This window comes from Pseudorca crassidens, chromosome 4 (genome assembly GCF_039906515.1).
Source record: "Pseudorca crassidens isolate mPseCra1 chromosome 4, mPseCra1.hap1, whole genome shotgun sequence".
NCBI lineage: Eukaryota > Metazoa > Chordata > Mammalia > Artiodactyla > Delphinidae > Pseudorca > Pseudorca crassidens.
The window spans coordinates 64,996,836-65,024,328 of NC_090299.1; the positions used below are offsets into that span (position 1 = coordinate 64,996,836).

The 27,493-nt window shown below is 39.7% G+C and overlaps 1 protein-coding gene across 29 annotated transcripts in view; it reads right to left on the reverse strand.

Moving 5' to 3' along the window:
- The window catches only part of APBB2 (amyloid beta precursor protein binding family B member 2), a 373,983-nt gene that overhangs the window by 172,306 nt on the left and 174,184 nt on the right, over positions 1-27,493 (reverse strand). For all 29 annotated transcript variants that reach the window (XM_067735799.1, XM_067735790.1, XM_067735797.1 and 26 more), the window contains 2 exons: positions 26,342-26,410; positions 14,441-15,256 (listed from right to left, as the gene is read on the reverse strand). In XM_067735799.1, coding sequence (XP_067591900.1) covers positions 14,441-15,256; positions 26,342-26,360 — 835 coding nt within the window. In that variant the 5' untranslated portion in view covers positions 26,361-26,410. The remainder of the gene's footprint in view (positions 1-14,440; positions 15,257-26,341; positions 26,411-27,493) is intronic.

Here is a 27,493-nt window from a genome sequence, read left to right on the forward strand (position 1 = left end):
CCATCCTTAACCTATCACTCTTCTAAATCTAAGTATGGTTAAAACATACTTAGACACACCAAAAGAACATATAAAAGTCCTAGACATAGTGGAAGAATTATGTCCAAGTAGAGCCACAACTCTAACTTCAGGACATTACCCCCTGGCTATTCCCACACTGTCACAAACTCATACATCTAAAATCAAAAACAGCATCTTCCTCCAAAAGCGAATTCCTCCTCCCAACCTCACTATTTCTGAAAACCGGCATTTTCTTGGTCCTCAAACTGAACATCTGACATCTTTGATTCTCTTGTCTCTCTCATCACCCCTATCTAATCTATCACTCAATCCTAGAGAGCCCTTTCTTCCACCTCTGCTCTGTTTTTAAAGCTACTAGTCTCCAGTCCTCATGGTCTCAAATGGATTGCTGTGAAACTCTCATAACCGCTTGCCTCATTTGACCCTCTGACATATTCTAAAGCATCAGACAGGCGCTTTGTCAGATACGCCGTCCTCAAACTCCACCCTGCAAATGGCACTCCTTTTCTCATAACCATCAGCCATGTTTCGCCGACAAAAGCAAGTTCACAATTAAGCGTTAGTATTCTCCAATCTGGCCTCCACCTACCTATCTGACCTCTCTCACAGTTATCCTTCACAGACTCTCCTCTCCAACAAAACTGCTGGAAGCACTAACCCTCTCATGGAGAGCAAAAGTTCCCCAAGGGGATTTCAGGGGATCTCTGAGGTCACAATTATTTTCATGATACTAAGATGTTGTTTATAGTCTTTTTCACTGAGTTGACATTTAACTGATGGGATGCAAAAAATACAGATAAAATTGCTGGCATCTCAGCACAAAGCAAGAAAATGGCACAAATTGTACTAGTAATTACTGCATTCCCTAACACTACATACTCCTACTAAAACCAACGCCAGTTTCACCTAAGAATGTCCTTGTTGAAGGAGTAAAAATTATTAATTTTATTAAATCTCAACCCTCGTATACACTTCTTTAAGGTAATTATGCATAGAGCACTTCTGCTGCATAGAAAAGTATGATTGTTGTTTCAAGGAAAAGCACGTGGAACCAGCAGTCTTTTTACTTGACAGAACCACTGACAGACAAACTATGGTTATTCGAACTTGGGTACCAGGCAGGCATTTTCTCAAAACAAATGAGGTGAGCCTGTCACTTCAAGGAAAACAACTGACAGTATTTGTTGCCAATGACAAAATGTGAGCCTTCAAGCAAACACTAGAATTTTGGACAAACCCGTATCCACCACTGAGAGCTTGACAGCTTCCCAATAATTAACGACTTTTCTGATGAGATGAGTGGTAGGATTAACAAATGTAATGTTTTTACATTGTATAATGAAATGTGTCAACATTTGGAAGATCTTCATAACTCACTGAACCAACATTTTCCAAATTGCCAATGCATGATGTTACAAAATTATGTATGACAGACCAATGGATTTTAATATAACACAGGACGAAAAAGTTTACTATTGTGGTTTCAGATTCTACATTGTAACTAACCTTTAAGAAAATACCAATCACCAAGTTTTGGTGTAACATCAAAAAAAGAATATCCATAATGCCTGAAAAGGCTATTTCTGCCTATATATCTGTAAGAGGTAGGAAGGATTTTCTTCACCTACTTTAATCAAAACAATTTACTAAGACACACTAAAGGTAGAAGCAGATAAGAGAATCCAGATGCCTTCAACTAAGCCATACATTAAAGAGATTTTCAAATAAATAAAACAATTATCGCTTCTCTCATAAATTGTTGTTGGCTTTGGGGAAAAGATGGTTGTGCTTCACAAAACATCCTATTTTGTTAACATTAATGGGTTTCTTATTCTTTTTTAAATAAGTAACTTTTTAAAATACCTGTTTTAATTTCTAAATAAATAAACACTTATAGATATAATCCACATAAGCAAAGACCTTTGGGGTCTCAATAAGTTTTAATTATTAATTAAAATTTTAATTTAATTGTTAATTTTTAATTAATAATTCTCAATAATTTTTGAAAGTGTAAAGAGGTCCCCAAGACCAAAAAGTTTGAGAACAGCACCTTAGAGCAAACTCTTCTTTTGATTTCTTCCAGTTTCTTTGTTCCGTGTGCCCACTACTTCTTTATTTCTCCAAACCCCATCTTTCAATTTTGTCCTCTTCTTGTATCACAAGAGCCCTCCAGGTCAAGAAATACCTTATCCGGAACTTTATGACCGTGATCTGTTCTGCATACTTGGCAAAAATCTAGCCGGTACCAACTACTTATGTTTTGAGGTATGCTTATGTTATTCTTTTAAGACAAGTATAAACCAGGCACTGTTTACACTGTGTGCTCCGGATAAAGCAGCGAATAAAACAGACTGGACCCTTCCTCCTGTGGTCTACAGTCCGGTGTTACCACTCAGCGTGCAGTCAAGCACCAGAGTTATGACAGAGCTTGCTAAAAATGCAGAATCTCAGGCCCTAACCCAAACCTACTGAATCACAATCTACATTTCAACACGATCCCTGGGAGATTTTCCTGTACGTTAACTTTGAGAAGCGGAGGATTTATGCATCCTCTTAATTATTGGGAATTTCTTGAAGGTAAACTATTACCTTTCATTTGTTGCACTATAAATAATACAGTTTACCTATTATGCTAAGCAGTCACTCAAACATGAGTACCCATCAAATGGAGTCATTTCTGGGGATTAAAGACAACAACAACAAAGGCAAAACAGCTTACACCCGGAAGAAGGTTTCAATCTCATAGCAAAGATAAGACAATAAATATAATGACAGTTAACATTTCAAAAAATGCTTTCTGTGAGCCAGTTATTGCACCAAGGGCTTTAAGTAACAATTTTATAAGGTCGGTACTATTATTATCCCCACTTTAGAGATAAGAAACTTGGGACTCAGAGGTTAAGAAAGTGATGGAACTGGGATGAGTCAGAATGTTTGACTCTAAAGCCCAGAAAGTGGTAAGACAGAGATTTAAAATAATCTTGAGGAAGGAGCCTCTGAGTTCCTTGAATGAAAGCTTATGCCTCAATCTTGGAATCACCCAGGGAACTAGCTCAGTTCCTTGCACATACTAGGAACTCAGTAGACATTCATCAGCTGAAAGTATGTGAGTAGATTAAGGTTAACTTATCACCCTTACTAAAAAGTATCCTAAAAATAAACAGTCTAGACTTTACCAACCCAACAATGCTTAACTACATTGAAGATACAACAGACCTGAGGTGAAAATGCTTCTCTCTGATACATTATACAGAGAGTCCATTCACTGACTCAGGGCTCTTATTCCATAGCATGTAGAAGAAAAATAAACAAGAGACAGAGGGACAAGACATCGACTAAAAGGTGAAAGCCACTAGGGAACGCTGAAAAGAAGCTGATGCTTTTTCCAGGGAAAGAAAGGAAGGGCAGGAGGTCATACAATGTCTTCCTTGTCCATAGTAAGCAAAGGATGAAAGGAAATGTTGGTCAAAGGTCCCCCAAAGGACACATCCCTGGAGCAGAAACAGAAAAGTAGGAACTGAGGAGTAAGCCCATTACAAAGAAGTGTCCCTGGAGGCTTCCAATTACCAGGTATCTAACTCACCACCCTCAGCCCTTGAACTTCCTTTGCTACACCTCCCGAAACCATTTCCCAATGGTTTGGAGTTGGGGGTCATCTCCATTCTTCCACTTTCTGACAAAATCACATAGAACTATGATCACCTTTTCTTCTAGAACATGCTGAGAAAAGGTCCTACAGTTCTACTGATACTATTTCACATGTCTAAGTAGGCTTTTATGGGCCAGCCGTCTTGTATACCTAACCATCACGTACACTACCATGTGTATGAGAAAAAAAGTGTCCTGGTAACAAAAAAATAGCAGACCAAAATCAGCTTCCTAAACAAGCCACTTACAGGATGGAGATCTACCTTTATAATATCCTAGGTGTACCAATTCAGTACAGTTCTATATGAAGATTTCTGCAAATTATGCTGAGGAAGAAGAATGATCACCTAACGATGTCCTTAATGATATTAAAGAAGAATCCTTGCAAAGATTAAACTCAATCATATTCAAGAGTAAATCTACAGAACGCAAAACAAAGAGGGAAAAAAGGGAAAGCTCACGTAGTAATAAATACCACCTCCTCTCTTAGATACTGACAACAATGTTTTAGAGCTGGAGTTATCCCGTCCTCTCACGTTCTGACCCTTACACATGGAATGCTGACCACATATGATTTTCTAATAGTTAAATGATTCAATTTTCTAGTCAAATCTGTTCGAATAGGAAGATTTTATTTCACTGCTTTGAACCCAAGGGATCTGAAAGGGAAACACAATATAAAAATTATAAGGGTAATTGGTAACTACCCTCACATTTATGAAAGCAAACTGGGTGTATTAACTGAGCCAGACTTGAAGCACAAAATTTATGAACCACCTACAACCTAGCTTTTGAAAAGCTAATGTTTTCCCTCCTCTAACCAGATTAACAGATGGAGAACTCTGAGAAGTCATCTAAAGATGTCTTTGGAATTTTCAAGCATGTTTTGCTTAACAGTTCATGTCACACTTTATAATTCTACCAGAAGGCATGGGACTGAGACTAGGATGACTATGATTAAAAGAAGTCTGCAGGGGGCTTCCCAGGTGGCGCAGTGGTTGAGAGTCTGCCTGCCGATGCAGGGGACACGGGTTCGTGCCCCGGTCCGGGAAGATCCCACATGCCGCGGAGTGGCTGGGCCCGTGAGCCATGGCCGCTGAGCCTGCGCGTCCGGAGCCTGTGCTCCGCAACGGGAGAGGCCACAACAGTGAGAGGCCAGCGTACCGCAAAACAAAAACAAAAACAAAAACAAAACAAAACAAAAAGAAGTCTGCAGGTGCAAGCATGCTGCTACTACACAGCATTACAGTTGCACGCAGCTGTAACAGGCAAGACCAACCAAGCCTAGTTCTTCCTACTAAAATACTTTCATGTGTGTGTGATGGCTGACACTTAGAGCAGGAATCCACAGGCCTAATGCCTTGAGCCCCAGAAAGCAGGACCATCTAAAGGGCTGCCGCCGACTGGGGCCTCCATGGCATTTGAGCCCAGTGTTATGAGATTTCTGGATTTAGAAAAGAAAGGGGAAACCCATATTTCTATGTAAAAGCTCCCAATTTCTAAGCATTGGCATCTAATTCAAAACATCATGTGCTAGACAAAACCTGTCTGCAGGCTCCCTGCACACTCCCCAGCGCTGTGCACTTGTGATCTCTGAAACTTTCATGGCATCATATTGCCTTTGCATTGCCCTAAAGTTAGGGTCATAGTTTTTCTTTTATATTCTGCATAGCTCCTAAGAACATACTCTATGTTTGGTAAGCAATGTCTCTTAAACAGAGGTAAGAAAAGCATGGCTGTTGCTAATATCCCTGTCTGTCTGTTTGTAAGCTTTGATCCAAAGGAATAACACCATCCCCATATTGCCAAGTTCCCTGAACTATCCTGTTCAGAACCGAGCCAGACTGCTAAATGTGAAGCTTTACAGTGTCTTTATCACATTTTCCTGCCCTTCCCATACTCACTCCCAATCTCAGTTGGGTTTATGGTTTCAGATTCACCAGTAACAGGTCCACACTAAGTTCCTTCATAGAAGAATTTGGGTGAAGGCAACCAAAACTATCTTGAGGTCCTCTGCAGCATACTCTATTCATTTGTCAATTCTGACAATATCTGCAAGTATTAACTTTCCTTCCTGAAAAATTTAAGCATAAATTTTCTGCAAATATCCTTTCACATCTCCTCTGTGTTGCAGATATTAAGGAATTATCTACGAAGATATTTGTACTGGGTTGAACAGTATTCCTCTAAAATTCATATCCACTCAGAACCTCAGGATGTGATCTTATTTGGAAACATGGTCTTTGCAGATATAATTAGTTAAGGTGAGGTCGCAGTGGATTAGGGTGGGCCCTAAATCCAACGACTGTTGTCCTTATAAGAAGGCCATGGGAAGACACAGGCAGAGGCTGCAGGGATGCAGCTATAAGCCAAGGAATGCCAAGCATTGCCAGGACCCACCAGAAGCCTAGAAGAGGCAAGGAAAGAGCCTTTAGTGGGTGAATAAGCCCGCTGATAACTTGATTTCAAACTTCTAGCCTCCAGAACTGTGAGAATAAATTTCTTTGTTTTAAGCCTGTATGGTATGTTTTTTTTTTTAAAATAAATTTATTTTATTTATTTATTTTTGGCTGCACTGGGTCTTCGCTGCAGCTTGTGGGCTTTCCCTAGTTACAGCGAGCGGGGGCTACTCTTCACTGCCCACTGCGGTGGGCAGGCCTCTCATTGCGGTGGCTTCTCTTGTTGTGGAGCACAGGCTCTAGGCACGCTGGCTTCAGTCACTGTAGCATGCGGGCTCAGTAGCTGTGGCACACGGGCTTAGCTGCTCTGCGGCATGTGGGATCTTCCCAAACCAGAGCTCGAACCCACTTGCCCTGCATTGGCAGGCAGGCTCTCAACCACTGTGCCACCAGGGAAGGCTTAAAACAAAGTGTATGGTAATTTGTTGCAGCAGCCCTGAGAAACTAATATAACATCTAAACACCTTCTTCTCTTCTTTGCTAGTAAACTTACACTACCCAGGATCTGGGGATGGGCTTTATCTTTCCGTACTTCCTGAGGCATGCCGTGTGAAATGGGACGAAGAACCCAGGGACGCATTTCAGATGGTGGGGACGTCTTCCATGGAGACAGGAAACTGTAGGTGAGCTATCTGAGGTCACAGACTGGTTCTAATTTAATTCTATGTCTGGGGCACCTAGCACAGTCCCCAGAGTGGACATTAAAAAAATAATTGGCATGAGTACATATATATGAATTAACAAATGAAAAAATGAATGGATGAATTAAAACAAAGCAATGGTGAACAAACCATTAAGTTTATTAACTTAAGGGTCTTTTGTGAGGACAATGGGTCAGGGCAGAATGTTCATGAGGAAATTGGACTAGAAAGCTTCTGAAAGTGGCTGGTAGTACTTTTGTCTCTGTGATCCCACTGAGTCACAATCTTAGAGGCGACATGCCCTCCTCCAAGGAGGCATCACTGGCACTTCCGGGAGCACTTCACGCAGGACTACTGGAGGACTGCAACCTGTCATTTCCTAAGCAGCCACTCTCTGTCTCTGTCCACTCCCTCTCCCCAGAAGCCGAGCAACCTGCCAAACTAGGTTCTAAAATTTTTAATTTCAAGATGTCAGTAAAGCAGACATAAGAGTGGGGGAAAAAATCATGAATTACACTTCTTCAGTGATTAATTTAAAAAAAGAAAAGGACTCCTTACTTTTTTTTTTTTTCTTTTCTTTTTGCGGTACGCAGGCCTCTCACTGTTGCGGCCTCTCCCGTTGCGGAGCACAGGCTCAGCGGCCGTGGCTCACGGGCCCAGCCGCTCCGCGGCACGTGGGATCCTCCTGGACCGGGGCACGAACCCGTATCCCCTGCACTGGCAGGCGGACTCTCTACCACTGCGCCACCAGGGAAGTCCAGGACTCCTTACTTTTTTAACAGCTCTGAAGGGCAATGATCTCCCCACATCTTCATCTGTTGAAAACCTATTTAATCTCCAGCACAGATAACTTCGATGCCTGAGCTTCCATATCCCAGTTTCTTCCTCCTCTAAGCTCTCCTTACCCCACAACATGCCACCATCTCATGGCTCCTTCCTGGTTTCATCTTGAATATATCAACGGTCTTGTGTTCACTACTAGACTGGTAGACTTCTTTTGCCACTCATAGCACTGTATTCATTTTTTTGTGTACCCTGAAGTACCTAGTATAATACTTTATAATGGAAGGCAACCAAAACCTATCCTATCATTCAACTGAATATAAACTGTTTCTAGAACTTTCCAAAAATAATTAATTGAGCAAAATCATTTTCTTCCTTAAGTTCATGAGGTGAGATAAAAAATATTTTTATACATCTTACTCCTGAGATACTAAAATCTAATTTGGAAATCACACCATCCATCCCAGAACTATGTGTCCAAGCTATTTTGGAAACATCTCACATCTGTCTTCTTGAATTCCTCCTGTCACATCAGGGAACACTCAACTGAGAAGACAAGAGAAGAAGGCTAGTGACTCACTAAAGGGTGTTTGAAAGATTAAAAGTAATTCAGCAGGACAAACCAGCTGAACACTGGGTCTTTTCTATATCCTGGAACTTTTTTTTTAAAGGGATGGGAGCTTTAAAAAAGCAATTTAAAAGTAATTTATGGTTGAAATTACCAAAATCCATTCCACATAAAATGAACATCTAGAAGACGTTTTGGAAAGTTAATAATATAAACTTATCCAAAGCTCTAACACTCTTAAGCTAGCTAAGGCCAGAAATAATTAGTGCTGCCAATTGTGTTGACATAATTAGGTCTGTGCCTTGGCTTTTGCTCTCACCAGCTATCCAACTTGCAAGAGTTCCACTTTGCTTGCCTCAAGACTGGAAACCAATCAACTTAAGACAGCAAAGGATTCAAACTCTCGAGCAACATGGTTCAACTTACAATGCAAGGCGAAGTGTGAAGGTAAGTGAAAACAAAATGGTCCTTTTCCTTAACCCTGGCTATTCTGACTTGTAGACTTAAAAACTCAAACACAAAGAACGTTTGTGACACACTGAACTACTGGCCCCAACTCTTCGTCCCTCCCTGGAGCCTAGAATACAAATAAGAATCACCGTATCCAGGTGTTCTGAACAATTATTTTATACAAGTTGTGCTTACCTTTTCTATTTCTAAAGCTGTACTGATACAGCAAACCTCAAAGTATGCATGTTTGTGGTCCAGCTCTATCTACCCAACCAGCAAACCGATAACATTTATGGAGCCTGTCACTATGTGTTACGTACTGTGTGAAGAGGTTCACATCCACACGTAATGAAGACTTAGCTCCTACTTTCATGGAGCTCCAAGTCTAAACAAAAACTTTCCAGTAAGGTTACAAACTGCTGAGAGGAATGTGATAACAGAGAATTGGAAATATTTCCTTGAGGTACAGAAAAAGGACTTTCAACAGCTCAGAGGGTCTAGAAAGGTTTCACAGAGAAGATGAAAATTGAGCTAAAACTCAATTGTTTACAGGAATGGAAAGGTTCTCTAAAATATAATTTTCTATCTTTCAGATTATCAGGATAATCTAGTTGAAGTGGATAAAGTCTGATGTATTCAGCCACTGGTGCCACTAGCCTAGGTCTCAGAACTATGATACAGTGGAAAAGTGCTGGATGCTAGGTCCAAAGATCTCGGTTCAAGTCCCAGCATGGCCACCTGAGTGTGAGAGAGTATCACAAACAAGACCTGGCACCCAGAATTTCACTGTGCCTTCCCCAGAAATTTGTTAATCAGTATCCCCCCTCCACTGTGAGGCAATATCATCAATTAAGTTAAAAATATGTACCCAATATCAAAATCAGGCATTGATTAAAGTATAATATTAAATGATTTACTCAATACATCAGGGCCATTTGGAGATATATGTAGCTAGCTTTCATTTTTATTCAATTAGTCATTATTTATTTACTAAGTTTACCTGCTATATTTCAGGCACTGACAGCATAAAGATGAAGACAAACCAATCCCTGCCCTTAGAAGATGCAGAAAGTCCTAACTAAAATCAGAGCCCAACGTATGCAGACCAGGGGTGGAAAGGGGGGTGGGGTGGGACGAATTTGGAGACTGGGATTGACATATATACACCACTATGTATAAGACAGATAACTAATGAGAATCTGCTGTATAGCACAGGGAACTCTACTCAATGCTCTGTGGTGACCTAAATGGGAAGGAAATCCAAAAAAGGGGATATATGTATTCATAAAGCTGATTCACTTCACTGTACAGCAGAAACTAACACAACACTGTAAAGCAACTACACTCCAATAAAAAAAATTTTTTTTAATATGTAGTAAAATCAGAGCCCAAAATATAGGCAATCCGTAATTAAGAGAGAAGTAAACTTTTATCTCACTGCTGTACGGATAATGATTATCACTAATAATGATAAGCACTAATATTTATTAAGCTCTTGCTATATGCCAGACACTGTTCTAAGAGCTCTTCAAAGATGCTCTCACTTAATCTTCACAACAGATCTATGCTAAAACCCTACTAGCACCACCATTTTACAGTTGAGAGGCTATGCAAATTGCCTACATGGAACCCAGCTGAGGTTTGAACTCAGGAAGTTGACTCTAGAGCCCATGCTCTCAATGATAAATTAATGCAGCATTGGGTCCACTGTTGCACCACCCAGATTTGATTTTGTCGGTGTATATTCTGCCTTTGTACACTTTAGTAATGAACCTAATTTTGAAATGGCTATTCCACAAGATCCACCCAGTTTCATACTTTGTATCTTCAATTTTATTAAGCCCCAAATTAAACTTAAGTTACCTGTTGGTATAAACTAGGTACCCTGGTAGTATCAGAATGTTGTGTCTTTCCGAAGTTTTCATGAAGCAAACATAAAACACCAGGTGATTAATGGAAAGACTACACACAATCTGACCAACCTATATTTATCTGAGCCATCATGCTTACCTGGGGCCCCTGAGGGGACTGCATCTCTGGCAAAACCTGAACACACTTAAGGTTCCCACTTTCAAGTACCAAAATGATGCAACACTTTCTTTTAGAATCCAGGTCAGAGCATTCTTTTGAACTTTTCTAAATTCCTATGAAACTCAGTAACTCCGCTGATGCTTCCCCACCGCCCCCGGCTTCTAATAACCTCTTGCTTCTCAAAGGACAGACGACATAGGAGGAAAAGAGGAGAAACATACATACATGATTGACTGTGCAAAGAAAGTTACTAACGTGCCAACCTGGGCAATTCAGAAAGAAAGGGAAATAGAAAGTGGTCAGTCTCTGGGCTGGGCAGTGCATTTTATTTTATAAATAGCATTTTATAAAAATATTTTATAACTTGGAAAGCGTGCCCCTAAGGTAGAAATGAGTCTATTTATTTTTCCAGGCTCCCCAAAACACAGTCTACAATCCAAAGATAACTGGGTCAATATTTAGTCATACAACATACACCACTGTGATGAATACTTGCTTAGCACACAGTGAACAAGCAAGTATGTACACTTTGTATATATGTATATATGTAAAATGGTGCTGCATACTAGTATCTTACAAAATACTTGCACTTATTTCTTTTCTTTCAACAATTAGTATTTTGTGTTTATTTTACATATATATATATAAAAACTCATATATACTATATAAAACATATATAATAATGACTTCACCATTAGAAGTGTTTAATTTAAATTGACTGTGGGACTTCCCTGGCAGTCCAGTGGTTAAGACTCCGCACTCCCAATGCAGGGGGCATGGGTTCGATCCCTGATCGGGGAACTAAGATCCCACGTGCCACACAGTGTGGCAAAAAAAAAAAAAAAAAAAAAAAGACTGTGATCACTGTGAACACTAACAGTATGTTTCACTGGAAAGATTACCTCAAAAAAAATACCAAGGCTGAATAATCAATTATTTTATTTTACTTGCTATTTTATGTGATCTGTGTGATCATGAAGTAAAGAGGTGTCTTTTCAGTTGGAGTTCACAACTGGCTCTAAGGAAATTCCAAAAGAATTATTATAATTATTATTAATATTATTAATATTAATAATAATAATATTATTATTATTATATAATAATAATATATATTATTATTATTATTATAAAGATCCCGAAGTGATGATTTTGAAGGGATGGCTTCTAGCATTTGTAAAAAACTCAGTCTCACAGCTTCAGAGAGTTGGGTCACAGCTAACACACTTTTTCAAGCACATCTGATTCAAAATGTCTATCCTTAGCTAGCCATTACGGGCCATCACCATACTGCCATCCTTACTCTAAAACTCAAGGTCTTCAAAAGCGACTTTAAGAATGAAAAATGAATGTATCCTCTCAACACGTCAGAAAACTCTAATCCAGTTCACATCACATGCCAAGCCCTGTAATGGGTTCTGTAGAGAAACCCCAGCAGCAAGTAACACCAGGACACCGAGCAAATGAGTGGTGAGCTGAGGGGACCCTGGAAAGGCCCCCTGGAGAGAGTGGCAGTGGACCAAGCCAGTGTACAGGTACAGTTTAAACTTGGTGCTCTTGGGACTTCCCTGGTGGTCCAGTGGTTAAGAATCTGCCTTCCAATGCAGGGAACGCGGGTTCGATCCCTAGCCTGGGAACTAAGATCCCACATGCCGTGGGGCAACTAAGCCTGCATGCCCTGAAGCCCTCACGCCACAACTAGAGAGAAGCCTGCGCACCACAACAAAAGGTCCCGCATGCTGCAACTAAGACCTAATGCAGCCAAATAAATAAATAAAATAAAAAATAAACTTGGTGCTCACCACCAGCCCTTTTTGACACCAGCACTTAGTAAGCGAAGGGGCCAGGGACAGAAATACCCTAAACACTCAGCAGCGAGGGAATCATTAAATAAATCATGGAGCTTACAGAGGGTGGAACAGCATGCTTAATACTTAAATTCAGCCTGAGGTAGAAAAATGCTATATCCTGATATGAACTGATCTGCAAAATATACACTTTGGTGGAAAAAGCAAAGCGTTTATAAAATATGTAATGTGTCTTTTTTTTTCTTGTTTTAATTTTTACTGTGGAAATTTTTAAACATACAAAATGAGAGAGAACAGAATAATAAACCCTTATGTACCCACCTTTAACAAGGATCAGCTTATGGGCAAAATCCCATATACAATATTATAGTATAATATATTATATTATACTATAATATTTTAGTATGTATCTCTAAATGGTAAGGACTCTTTAAAAATATCATTATAAAATTTGGGTAAATTTTAATATTTATTATAAATGTGGGTACATGCCTAAAATGGTTTCTGAAAAAAAAAAAAACTAAAAAAAAAGTAGTGGTTGTCACTGGAAAAAAGGGGGCCAGAGTGAGGAACCGAGGAGACTTTACTGTTACTTAATACCTTTCAGTAATATTTAAAATATAGCTACAAAAGGGAGCACAGGGCCTGGAAGAGCAGCAGAAAGGCTGCCACGACGTGAGGAAGACAGTGTGGCCTCAGTGGAGGGCGCTGGACACACGAAGTTGAGTTTGAATGTGAGACACTCAAGGAGCCATTTATATAGATTCAAACACTAGCAGGTGACAGTGTCCATCGGCTACAGGATATGAAGTCTCTAAATGTGAAAAGTAATAGAGAGTTGTGAACTCAGTGACATTACTATACATAATTACGATTCCAATAATGTGCAGATCCAGGCATTTCTGAGATGAAATGGGCTCATCTCAACCTGTCTACGGCCACATCCAGCTACAGGAGGCTGATGAAATCTATCATTTAAAGCACTCTGGTTTTAAAGGGCACTTCAAAACCACTTTTTTTTTGTTTTTTTAAACAAGTTAATGTCTTACTTTCTCCTCTTTTCCCATCTGTAGTCCTTGTAATTTCTCTGCCTTACAGGTGGGTAAAATGTCAGTTCCTTCCCTGGTGGTTCTATCTGTTACATCTGTATCACATTAACAGAGCCCTGGGATCCACCAGAGGCAGGGTTAGGTTAAAGAAATAAGCCTTTGTGAATGCCTGTTTACAGTGAATTCAGACACAATACAGTTCTCCAGTCTTTTAACCTCATGATCAGTAAAATAGGGGCTATGAGAAGATAAGATTAAGAGTAGCTGATTTTTAGGACCCTGTTCATTTCTGTGACAATTTTCACTCCTCTGAAAAATCCAAAGATGTTACAAAATAGAGACAAAAGTTAGGAAAGACTGGTCTCAACTAGACTAGCTAAAATCCAAAACTTCTAAATATATGTTAAAAGAAACACTACTTTCTCACTTTCAAATATCACTTGAACAAGGCTAATAAAATGTTCCCCAGTAAAGGTCAAAAAGGAAATGTCTTTAATGAATAGACTTTCAACTTTTTAAACCTTAAACTTTTCATTAGCTTGAGCATAAATAAAGTTTTTTCAGAGAATTTTAAAATACCTGGTTCTCTTTTTCAGGTTATATCTTGCCCCCGGCAAGTGTCTCCCTTTTATTATTTTCCTTAACAAAACCCAGCATTTCTACATAGTATATAGAAATAGTTCACCTAACCACTGGCAGTATAGTTGCTAAATAGGGGATGTTTTACTGTACTTAACACCGGGGAGCTATTTCTTTTACAAAAATGCTTCCCGGGACAAACAACTTATGTATGAATCAAAATGAAACCGCTGAGGAATCTAATGATATTTTCACACAAATTGCCCAATTTTACCCCAAGAGGCTCAAGTTCTTCTCTACCTGCAGATGAAAATTTGGGGGAGGGGGTCAGTGTAGAGATTAATTCCATCAATACGGGAAAACACCAAGAGAAAGTGCCACCGTAGGCTACACTTTTCCCAGGTACCTGTCTCATCTGCGGAGCTGGGGGAGGCACTGTCTTGGGACAGGGTCGTCCAGCTGGACTCCTCGTCGCTCGGTGCCAGGTTCTGGATCCGGTGGAGTGCACAGTCAGTTTTGGCCCCCGTTTTAGGGTGATCCTTCTTGGTCTCCGGGCTGGATGATACGGTGGCTATCTGGCCATCCTCAGGGCTGAACTGGGGTCTGTTTGGTTTCTGCAGCAGTAAGTCGCCATTCCCAGCAACGGTGGAGGCCTGGCTCTGGCTTGGCTGGGCCTTCTCCTCCACAGCCCCGTGCTGGTTTCCCAAGTTCTGCTCGAGTTCTCTGGTTGAGGTTTCCAGGTCTGCATAGTAATTCAGGAAGCTCTTGGTTCTTCGGGGCTGGGAGGGTAAAATCTCGCAGCCCGAGGAATCCCGTGGGTGGGGCTCTTTACCCTCTAACTTCTCAGAAGTTATGTTGATGACTGCAGTGGGGCTGACGTTTCTGTTGGGGTCCTGCTGCCCTTGTTCTGCAGCCTTCCGGAGCTGGTTCTCTCCATTTTTCACCAGCTTGATGTTGGCAGAGCCATTTCCCAGCAGGGGCTGTGCAGCCGGATCCGAGAGGCCCATCGCCGCCTGGATGTTAGTCAGTGCATATTTTTTCCTGCATTTGGGGGGTGTGCTGTTCTTGGTTTCTGTGTGTTTTATTTCAGCGTTCAACAATTCATTGTGGGAGGAACGGAGATTAAGGGTGTTTGGTGGTGTGGCCGGGCTATTCCGATTCGTGACGTCTGTCGTTCCGCTGCTGGCCATAAACACTGCCAAAGTGTCTACACCTGAGTCAGCTGGAAAGAAAAAAAGAAAACTGGTCATTAGACGCCTGGCATGATTAAACTACTTAGCATAGAGAGTGAGCAAACATTTCTATACAGAAAATTGAAAGAACCAATGCTTCCGTTGCAGTTTTGTAGAACAGACCCATTTTCCTCTCTCTTTTCAACGTTTGCTCATACATTAAACAGGAGCAAATAAAAGGCTTAATGTGTACACACAAAAGCCAATTTATAGAAAAGCTAGGAGGTCTGAGGGTCCAAATTTTACTTAAAGTAAAAAAGTATCTCTCTTTTGAAATCATATAAAAGCATTTTCTTCCAGCAGCTGGTCTTCGCTTTTTCACAACCTTGCAAATCATCCCCTTTCTAAACATTTACATCACATTTCTATTCTGTCATTCCCTCAGGCAACAAAAAAGTTGCTCAAAAATCCTCTGGGGCTCCAGCTTTCTTAATTAACCTGAAAGGTCACTGTTCAATGAAGCACCATACATCCAAGGTAATTTTTCTTCACCATGTTTAGAAATTGTGTTCTGAACACCAGGAAAAATCAAACCTCCCTTAGAGTTTGATAATGTCTTGTGAACATTTCTGACCTGAGCTTACTGTTTGTACTAAACAGAAATTTTGGAGAAATGGCTTAATTGCTCAAGAACATACATACTCACATAAAACTATTACTAATAATGTAGCATCGAGCCCTTGGCTAAAGACGTGTTAGACTCCCCAAAGGAGTCTGAATATATTCCACTGAATTAAAACACAGACTCAGCGGTTTGCAGTCACCACAAGCCCTTGCAGAACTCCTAGGAAATTATCTGACAGTGCATTTATCTCAAATATTGTTCACACCATCAGTGATTTGTTCCATGCGTCTCTTGCTAGGAAGACAGAAAGGTTTCTCAGACTAGAAGGGAATAAAATTCATCAGCAAGAATTTCTAAGGTTTCAGATTTCTCAGTCTATAAGGAATGACTTCTTTCTTATCTGATCCCTTGCCCTCCAGAGACCTCCGTGGGCTCTACACCAGCAGTAGATGAACCAAAGCACAGCTCCCAACATTCCTGAAATTGTACTATGACAACTCCCTCTTCCTCCACCAGGCAAAACAGAGACCTCCGCAGGGAAGGAAGGTAAGAATGTTCTACTGTTTGGAAGCTTAGAGGTATCCCTTTCCATCATCCGATACTCAGGATGAGCTATTTTAGAAAAGAGTCACCCACTGATTCTAGAGTCTGTGTGCTTCTTGGAAGCTAGGGAAATCTGTACACTCCAGGCAGTGTCCATATTTACGAAAGAATGACCATATGGCCCACAGAGATAGCTAAGGCTGTAACCCAAAGTGGTTAGACTTTGGGCCCCATTCTTTAGAATTATTATTTATAAGGATTCCTGCTTACCCAGCACCTACTGCACTTGGGATTCATTGAGAATCTGGTTTGTTTTTCCCTTTTAAACACTATTCTGATGACTAAATTTTAAACAAAAATGTATACTGTTTTGGCTACTACTACCATTTTACAGAAAACATATTTCAATTTATAATTCAACCTCACTCCAGAGCAGCATTTGATATGAAAAGGGTCCATATTGAACCCACATGAAGTTTTCCCTGAGACACACAACCATAACATAGGCACACAAGAGAAAATTACACTTAGACTTCTGGGTATTTAGAGTGACATTATTATAAAAAATCTGGCAATCTGCTGGCTTTTTAGAAGGTATGGCAAAAAAATTGCTATGAGGCTATTTTACGATGTTAGATACTATATCCTAGCAATGTTATTAGGGAGAATTTTTTTTTTACTCTGCTTATAATTATAAACATTTTAAGAAAGAATACCATCAAAATTTCTTGGTGAGTTAATATTTAAGTGGCTTTTATACCCTGGATGTGACAGATAAAAACTCTGAGCCAACAGAGCTGGAGGAATCAGGCTCCCTGACTTCAGAATATACTACAAAGCTACAGTAATCAAAACAGTATGGTACTGGCACAGAAACAGAAATATAGATCAATGGAACAGGATAGAAAGTCCAGAGATAAACACACGCACCTATGGTCATCGAATCTATGAAAAAGAAGGCAAGAGTATACAGTGGAGAAAAGACAGTCTCTTTAATAAGTGGTGCTGGGAAAAACTGGACAGCTACATGTAAAAGAATAAAATTAGAACACTTTCTAACACCATACACAAAAATAAACTCAAAATGGATGAAATACTTAAGTGTTAAGACTGGATACTATAAAACTCTTAGAGGAAAACATAGGCAGAACACTCTCTCACATAAATCGCAGCAAGATCTTTTTTGATCCACCTCCTAGAGTAATGAAAATAAAAACAAAAATAAACAAATGGGACCTAATGAAACTTCAAAGCTTTTGCACAGCAAAGGAAACCATAAACAAGATGAAAAGACAACCCTCAGAATGGGAGAAAATATTTGCAAACGAAGCAATGGACAAAGGATTAATCTCCAAAATATACAAACAGCTCATGTAGCTCAATATCAAAAAAACAAACAACCCAAACAAAAAATGGGCAGAAGACCTAAATAGACATTTCTCCAAAGAAGACACAGAGATGGCCAAAAAGCACGTGAAAAGATGCTCAACATCACTAATTATTAGAGAAATGCAAATCAAAACTACAGTGAGGTATATCACCTCACACTGGTCAGAATCAAAAAATTCTACAACAATAAATGCTGGAGAGGGTGTGGAGAAAAGGGAAACTTCCTACACACTGGAGAGGGTGTGGAGAAAAGGGAATGTAAATTGGTATAGCCACTATAGAGAACAGTATGAAGATTCCTTAAAAAACTAAAAATAGAGCTACCATATGATCCAGGAATCCCACTCCTGGGGATATATTTCTGGAGAAAACTGTAATTCGAAAATATAGGTACCCCAATGTTCATTGCAGCACTATTTATAATAGCCAGGACATGGAAGCAACCTAAATGTCCATCAACGGAGGAATGGATAAAGAAGAGGTGGTACAAATATACAATGGAATATTACTCAGCCATAAAAAAGTAAAAAAATAATGCCATTTGCAGTGACACGGATGGACCTAGAGATTGTCATACTGAGTGAAGTAAGTCAGACAGAAAATGAAAAGGCAACCTTTGGAATGGGATTTTTAAAAAGGAAAGAAATAGGCACAGAGGGGGACATGATTAAGGTGTCAGATGTGAACAGTGAGGAATGCACTCCAGGATCTGGCCTGAGGAGGGCAGGAGACGGAGCCGGGAAGAGGGTGAAGAGCTAGGGGAAAAGGAAAAGGCCAAGGGGTCAGAGGTCTCTGAAAGGTAAGGGAACAGGTGTGACAGGAACAAGGGATTGCTCCAACCCTAGCTGCATGCACACCTTGGGGAGCTTTTAAAAAGCCCAGAAGCCCAGGCCCCACCCCCTAAGACACTCCCAAATTCTGATTCAATTAGTTTGGGATTGGGCCCAGTCAGGGTATTAAAATGAAATGTTCTTTGGGTGATTCTAGTGTGTGGCCAAGGCTGAGAACCACTGCAGTAAGTGAGAGATTTGGAAGAAAAAGATGATACATAAAGATGCATACAGATGCATATCTTTATGATACATCTTTATGATACATAAAGATGAAAAAGATGCATATTATATACATACATACATAAAGATGCATCTTTATATACATAAAGATGAAAAAGATGCATATTAATGATTTCAGAAGCTCCTGGAACACTCTGGTCACACACGTCACGTTCCTTGTACGTGCACACATTCTCAGCATCCCTCCCTCCTTCCTGGCAAATTTCTGCTCCACCTTTAAGATTCAGGGTAGATGTCACCTCTTTGGGAAGCCTTCTCTTGCCCCTCTAGACAGATTCCAGGGCTGCTGCTTCTACGCCTTTCATAAATCTATCTCCATTTCTCCATAGCATAACAGCATTTCTCACACTGTTTTATTTTTAACCTATTTGAGTTTATCACTAAGCTGTGACTTCCAGCAACAAGCACAGCGGCCTATCATGCAGTAGGCACTCAGTAAATGTTCGCAGAATAAACTGTTGAATAAAATGAAAAAGACAAGTGTTTCATTAACATCTCAAGAAATGTTTACTTAAAAAGCCTAGGTTAAATTTTTGAGTTTCTTATTAAAGATTGAAAGGAAACCACCATTACTGCCTAAATAGTCAACGGTAAATTCATTTTTCCTTTCCTTGAAAAAGACGAATGCTCTCAGAAAGGGAAAAGGTGATCAGTGGTCAGTTATCTCAGCTTTCCCCCCATGCACGCAGCATCTGGGCAAGATTTAAAATAAAATCCTTCAATACTGTCTAGACCAATTTATTTTGTTCCTCAGTCTCAGCTCAAGAAAATTCCTGTTCAATTCTGTCATAACTCCCCAAAGAAGAAAAGACTATTTAGAGTCAAATAGCCTTTTTTTTTTTGACCCAGAGCAGACTGGTGTACTTCTTTGCCAAACATGATTTCTCACCAGCTGTGATCCCAACAGCTTAAAGTTCTCCGTGCTTTGGTGTGAAGAAAACTGGAGGCCCAGCAGAGGCTCTGGTGCACACAGCACACGTGCTCCTGTCACCCCGTGATCCCCATCACCCAATTCCGGGCCTTCCTCTGTTCCTTATCTCCTCCTGTTTACCATCTGTATCATTAATAACACTGAACAGAAGAGAATTAAGTAGAATGGGAAATAGCAACATAACAGTAATATAACAAATTATGTTGAAAAACAGATGCGCTATGGACGTGGAAATGAAAGGATATAGAATGAAAGATGCTATATTGAGACTCTAATCAAAAGTTGGTGTATTTAAGCTGGTTCCATTTTTCTCTGCCTCACATGATTTTACTATAGTTATAGATCAAAGAAAACTTGGTGTACTACTCCCTATAAACTGGGGAAAGAGGGGAAGTTAAGTCCACTAATGCACGGGCTGGATGCTAACTGAGAATTCATGGCATTGCCATTCTCCCAAATTCCCTGCCTGGAAACCTGGGAATAGCCCTTCATGAGTTTCTTATCCTACCAAATTCTGTCAATTTTACTAGAAAACGTTTCTCCAATAAATTGAGTTCCCCCTTCTCACCATCTTTATGGCTGCTTTCAGGTTCTCACCACTTGAAGTTTCCTCCTATATCTCCCAAGCACAACAGTCTCTCAAACTCCAGTCTACACTGACACAGTTCGTCCTCTGCAATTCTAAAAACAAACGGATGGTGCAATTCTCAGTTTAAAAATTTCTACTGGGGCTTCCCTGGTGGCGCAGTGGTTGAGAGTCTGCCTGCCGATGCAGGGGACACAGGTTCGTGCCCCAGTCCGGGAAGATCCCACATGCCATGGAGCGGCTGGGCCCGGGAGAAAAAAAAAAAAAAATTCTACTGGCTCCCTGTTGTCCAAATTCAGCTCAGTATACAAGGCACTTCAAATTCTCCTCTGCTAGCCTAAATCTACCCTTCCCACCACATCTCCTGTCACTGCACCTCCCCCTCCCATCGTGGTCCCTACATGACAGCAACAGTGAACTTTTCTGAGGATGCTAAGCCTCTTCGCAACTCTTTGCCTCTGCACATAGAATTTGTTTCCTCTGCCCGGGAAGGTCCTTTGCCCTCATCTGCTTTACCCCTGCCCTATTTCCTGCCTGAAAACTCCTATAAATCCTTCAAAACCCAGCTCACATGTCCTCCTTTAGGTCTTCTCTGACTCCTGAACATAATCCTCTGTGCTAGGTGTGTGACATGCAGTTCACATCAGCACTTCTATACTATACTATAATATCAATTGAGAGATCTCTCTCCCCTTCAACACTGCAAGCGCCTTGAGGGCAGTGACTGTTTTGTTCACTTTTTATGACAGTTTTATTGAGATATAATTCACATACCATAAAGTTCACCTTTTTAAAGTATAATTCAGGGGTCTTTGGCATATGCACAGAGTTGTGCATTCATCACTACAACCTAATTGCAGAACGTTTTTATCACCCCAAAAGGAAATCCTGTACTCATTAGCAGTCACTCTCTATTCCTCCCTCCCCTAAGCCCCTGAAAACCACTAACCTACTTTCCGTCTTCATGGGTTTGCCTGTTCTGGACATTTCATATAATCAGACTCATACAATATGTGGTCTCTGTGATTAGCTTCCTTCACTTATGTGTATCCTTAAGGACCATCCATGTTTTAGTATGTGTCACTACTTCATTCCTTTTTATGATCAAATCATATTCTACTGTATGCATCTACCACATTTTGTTTATCTGTTCATCAGTTAACACAGGTATTTGGATTGTTTACACTTTTTAGCTATTATGAATAACGCTGCTATGAACATTTGTGTACAAGTTTTTGTGTGGACATATGTTTTCAATTCTCTTGGATATATACCCAAGAGCGGAACTGCTGATTATAATTCTCCCGTGATGTGCACACATATATACAGACATACATACCATATGTATACGTGTGTGTGTGTGTGTGTGTGTGTGTATAAAACCTTGTGAGGAACTGCTAGACTGTTCTGCAAAGCCGTTGTACCAGTTTACATTCCCACTAGCAATGCATGAAGGTTTTGATTTCTCTACATTCTTGTCAACACTTGCTATTGTCTCTTTTTGATTATAGCTACCCAAACAAGTGTGATTTAATTTTGATTTGCATTCCCCTTTCATGTTTATATTCCAGAGTTTCCAGTTCCTTTTACAAAGCCTGGCACATAAGAGCACTCAATAAATGTTTGGTTCATTAATCGTTCACTCATTTATTAACTAAATATTTTTCACTCATTCATTAACTAAATACTCTCTGAGCATCTATTACATGCCAAGGTCAGGAACACAACCGTGTACAAAATAAGCAAAATGAATGAGGAATGAGCAAGCACATGTCCATGACCCTGAGGGCCTGTCTTCAGTACAAAGGTGGCTCTGCCCCTGGATATCTCGAAGGTGAATGGGACCCATGACTTTGCCATCACCTCCGCATCTATTCATCATGCTGTCTCGAGCATAACTCACAAAGATGTGACATCCATTCAAGAGGCTCCAGAGCTCAGTATACGTTCAGAGCTAAGAGTGTGACGAGAGCTCATATTATTCCTGCTGTCACTCTCCTGCATGCACGATGCACAAACATCTGTTATGACCTGGCACGTATTTCCTTCTTTTCTGGTAAAAGCTTCACAGTTTTTCTTGAGAATCAGCCTCCGTCCACGCTCATTCATTCATTCAACAAATATTTTTTCGTGCCTTACTATGCGACAGATACAGTTCTAACTGCTGAGGAGACAGCAGTGAACAAAACTGACAAAATTAAAATATCTGCTCTCACAGAGGAATTCAGCCCCTGTGTTTCAGGCAGAGATGACACTACCCCTTATTCACGAGGTCCATGGCCTAGGCCCAGCCAATCAGAGGAGCACATCTCCATGGCTGTGGTGACTGGATCAAGGAAAAGCATATGACCAATCCTAAGCCTTCTGCCAGAATGATCAGAAGAGAAGTGCTCTCTTTTCTCTTTTTCTTGAACTAGACGATTTATAAGCCTAGAGCTTTAAGAGGTCACCATGAAGAGACACCTGTGTACATAAGACCTAACAAACGGGCAGAGAGAGCCAGGAAACAGAGAGAAAGTGAACATGCCCTAATGACACTGCTGGAATCCCTGAAACGAGTCATGCCTGAAACATGAGGCGCCAGGACTTCCAGGGTATTGAAGCCAATAGATTTTCAGCAACTAAAAGAGCTGTAGTTAATATAATGCACAGAGTATTTTTTATGAAGCCTAACTAAAATTAGGTAAGCCAGGGTCACTTTAATTTCATGGCTAACTAACAAAGCTTTCCTCAAACCCTGAGTCGCAAAGATCCCAGCCCTGAGATGTAACCCCGTAACTCAGGTGACATCCTAATACAAACCCATGCTGGAGGCCGGAGTTAAACCTGTCCTCCCCGCTTCTCTTTTCTGAGACCTCTAGCCTCCTGTCAAAGAAAGTTTGTCAGTAATGACAGGAAACTCCTCTCTTCAATAACCTCCTGCTCTCCCTCTGCTCCCTGGGCATGTTTAACAAAATTGGAAATTGATAAACGGGCCGGGGAAGCTCAACGCCTGACCAATTCTTAAAGGAGACTTCACATTTTCTTCATTTTTTTAAATTTTTCTGCTATACAACTTTATTTCCACTGAGGAGTTAACAGCAAAACTTCTGCCCTGAGGAATGTTGCCTTTTGAACTAGACCTCAAAGTATTAAGGAAATGAAGTAAACTCAGATTTTTTTTTTCTTTTAGGAAGGAGAGGCAAGATAAAGCTGGTTTCCTGAAATTACTCATGAAAGTAAACTCTCAATGTGACAAAAATGATAAGAACTTCTCTATGAACAAAGGAGGCGAAGGTTATTAGGAGGCAGCTTGGGTCCCTGGGTCAGAGAGATCACAGGATTAGAACCTTAGAAGTTTTTAAACCAGGACAACCTCCCCAGGCTCTAAGATAAAGAGGTGATTTCACCCACTAGGTCTGACCCACCTAAGGGGTTTCCCATGCCCCGTTCAGCTAAACTGCCTGAGGGCTCACTCTGCCCAACATCCCAAGTGGATCTGAGGAAGGTCAAAAAAAAAATGCACGGAACACTTTTCTTCAAGAAACTCAGGGCAGAGACAAAAGGATACATTATTAACAAAACTCCCAATGTCTAAAGTAAGCACAGGGTCTTACGAGAAGGTATTAAGGATGAGGACAGAGGTTTAAGGAAGACTCCCACAAAAGGAACAGCTGAGCTGGGTCTTGAAGGATAGGGTTAGGGTTAGGGTCCACCGGTGGACAAGGAAGAGAAAGGCACTCCAGGTGGGAAATTAACCTGGTATTCCAACATCACACCCAGCAGATGTAGTCACCTTGGGATATTATTATATGCTTATCCCAAGGATATTTTCTTTGCTCAATTTCTAAGCTGTTTTCATCATTTCATCTTCTTCCAAATGATGTCTTCTGAAGACAACTGTATTTCTTAAATATAGCTCTAGAGTTTTATGGCCACGTTTGATTAACATAGTCAGTGATCAAGCTGGTTTAGGTGAGGAAAAGTAGGTTAGCTAAAGTAACAACACAGATTTTCTTGAAAAACTGATAAGCTGGCCTCAAGTCAATTCCAAAAGAGAAAAAACAAAAAAACATTAGACAATGGCAGTGTCCTTGAAATAGGGTAATTACTATGTCACAGGCTGAGACCTACTCGGAAGGGACTCCCATGTTGAATCTCGAAGGTTCAACAAGAATTTTCCAAGACATATAAGGGTATACATTCTGGCATGTTTGTTTTTTTAAAGGCTCTTTGTAGTCACAGCTCCTAAGAGTTGAAAATGGGCTTGAAAGCAAACCTTATCCCAATTATTGGTCCATACTCTACTTCACTAGCTGCCATTGGATTTTCACGTAAAAAATGGCTGGAATGATACTCTATTGAAATAAAAATACCGTTTTCCTTGTAAAATGTGTTACATCCTATACCAATGCATGATAGTAATAGGTGTTATTAAAAACCACGCTGGGCTTCCCTGGTGGCGCAGTGGTTGAGAGTCTGCCTGCCGATGCAGGGGACACGGGTTTGTGCCCCGCTCCGGGAAGATCCCACATGCCGCGGATGGCCGCTGAGCCTGCACATCCAGAGCCTGTGCTCCGCAATGGGAGAGGCCACAACAGTGAGAGGCCCGCGTACCGCAAAAGAAGAAAAAAAAAAAAAGAAAAAAAACCCACGCTGGATAATGGTTTCATTATCTCTTATATAACTACCAATGAATAAAGCAATTTGAGTAACAACAGTTAAAGTGAATAATTGGTATAACAAAATATAGTGACAATGAGAAATTTCTATAGGTTATTTGATTAGTTCGCCTCTATTTAGAGGAAAACACATCGTTTACATGTTTGCCAGCTTTATTCTTATGTTTCCATGCTGAGTCTATTTTGCAGTGTAATAAAAGACTTTAAATGCTAAAGAATTCCTAGAAGGAATTCTTCTCAACACTTAAAATGTATTCGTCAAAGGACACATGTATTTGCTTTGATTTTGCAAAATTAATATACTTATTCAAATATGGATTTACAAAGAAAATCTACTCCCTGCCCCTAAACCGGCTTCTAAGAATTGCCTCTAAGTTCCTAATTTTCCTGTGTGAACTTAGGTTGGTCACATTGTTTTCAGCTGTCTTTAATAAAAGGATATTTCTGGTCACTCAACTGCCTCTACTTAGCTTAGTGTTTATTTTATTATGTTTTAATTTTAGTTCTCTGTTGAGATGTAACATGCAGTGTTATATAAAGGAGAAAAAGACTTGGACATACTTATTGAGCTTAATTTTAGAATTTAGGGACATTAACATCTATTTGTCCATGGTTTAAATTTACTTACTTAGAAACTCAGAATTTGCGGAGGGGTATGTGCCCTAACAAATATAGAATCTACCTAGATCTATTTGCCACTTACAGTCTTATATTATGTTTAATTCAAAATGTCATTGCAATTGCTTTTTTCTTATTATATTACTATGAGGCTAAGAATTAAATCCCACACCACACTGTATGCAGACTAGCATACATCACAACACAGAGAAAGGGGCATACAATGAAATTAAGTTGGTTTTCTTATTAAGGCCTCAAATTAATCAGCATTAGATCCAGGGAGAATTCTGAATTGGGAGTTCTATTCTAGACAAACCCCGCAATGCCTGAGATGCTGTTTATGCAGACTCACCACCAATGCCTCCTTTGTTCAAATTTAACAGTTCACAGGCTATAACATGCAATGCTACATGGCAAAATGTGACAGAATTTTAGTTTTCTGTTATAGTCAACTAAAATGTTTTCACATTATGATATTAGTAGAGTCATGCAATTAATACATGCATGCAGTTAAGTTCAATTACTTCTTCTATCTTATTTTAAAGATCCACCTTTCTAGTACATTAGTGAAAAACAATAAAAAAGCCAAAACATGTTATTATAGTAAATCATAAGTTTAACATCAAAACAATTATCTAGTATATATATCTGTTAAAGTTTTAATAGTCAACTAGTATGCTGCACTGAAACATGTGAAAGTATATCTGACCTGGAAGTACTTCTGACATGGGTCACTGGATGTCAGCAATGGTGCAGGAAATAGGTTATAATCTGAAATCTGAAAAGAGGAATCATTTGAGAAATTAAAACCCCAAATAACAAAGCATGAAAGGAAAAAAGCATAGCATTGAAAATTCTTCTAAAAGCTGTTAAAAATGTTAAGCAAATCTTGGCAGACAGTGTCCAAATTTGGTTTACTTATAGTTGGCCAAACCACTTTTGACTAAAATTTGAATTCCTGCTTAACCACATTTCCCACAAACATTTCTTGAGATTTTTTTCCATACCAAGTTTAAGTTATCTATCTATCGATCTCAAGTTTCCAATGCCTTTTCTCATTAAGAACACACAATTCAGAAGCCAGTAAAGAAAAAAACTGGTAAATTTAACCACATAAAAATTTAAACCTTCTGTTAAGAAAAAAAAAGGGCTATAAACACAACAAAGAAAAAAACAAACTGAAAGAAAAATTCATTACAAATGAACTCATTTACAAAACAGAATCAGACTCACCGACATGGAAAACAAACTTATGGTTACCAAAGGAGGAAGGTAGGAGGAAGGATAAATCAGGAGTTTGGGATTAACAGATTCACACTACTATATATAAAACAGGTAACCAACAGGGACCTACTGTATAGCAGAGGGAACTATATTCAATATCTTGAAATAACCTATAATGGAATAGAATCTGAAAGAGAATATATATATATATATATATATATATATATATAAAAAACTGAATCAATTTTCTGTACACCTGAAACTCAATGTTGTAAATCAACTATACTTCAATTAAAAAAAGAAAAGTTCACACCATAGATGACATAAAAAGGTAAATTCCCTTTATATAGAATGAGTTCTTTGAAATTAAGAAAAATATAAACAAGCCTGTAGGAAAATGAGCAAAGGACAGAAACAAGTCCTAACAACTAACCTCACTCAAAACTGAAGAAAATGCAAATTTAAATAACAATGACTTACTAGTTTTCCTGTAGCTAACTGCAAAGATTAATAAGCTTGATAACACATAATCTAAGGCAAGGACACTGGAAATAGGAATTTCCAAATCTTGCTGGTGGGAGTAAAAACTGGTAACACTCTTTGGAGAGCCATTTAGAAATATATGAGCAAATTTAAA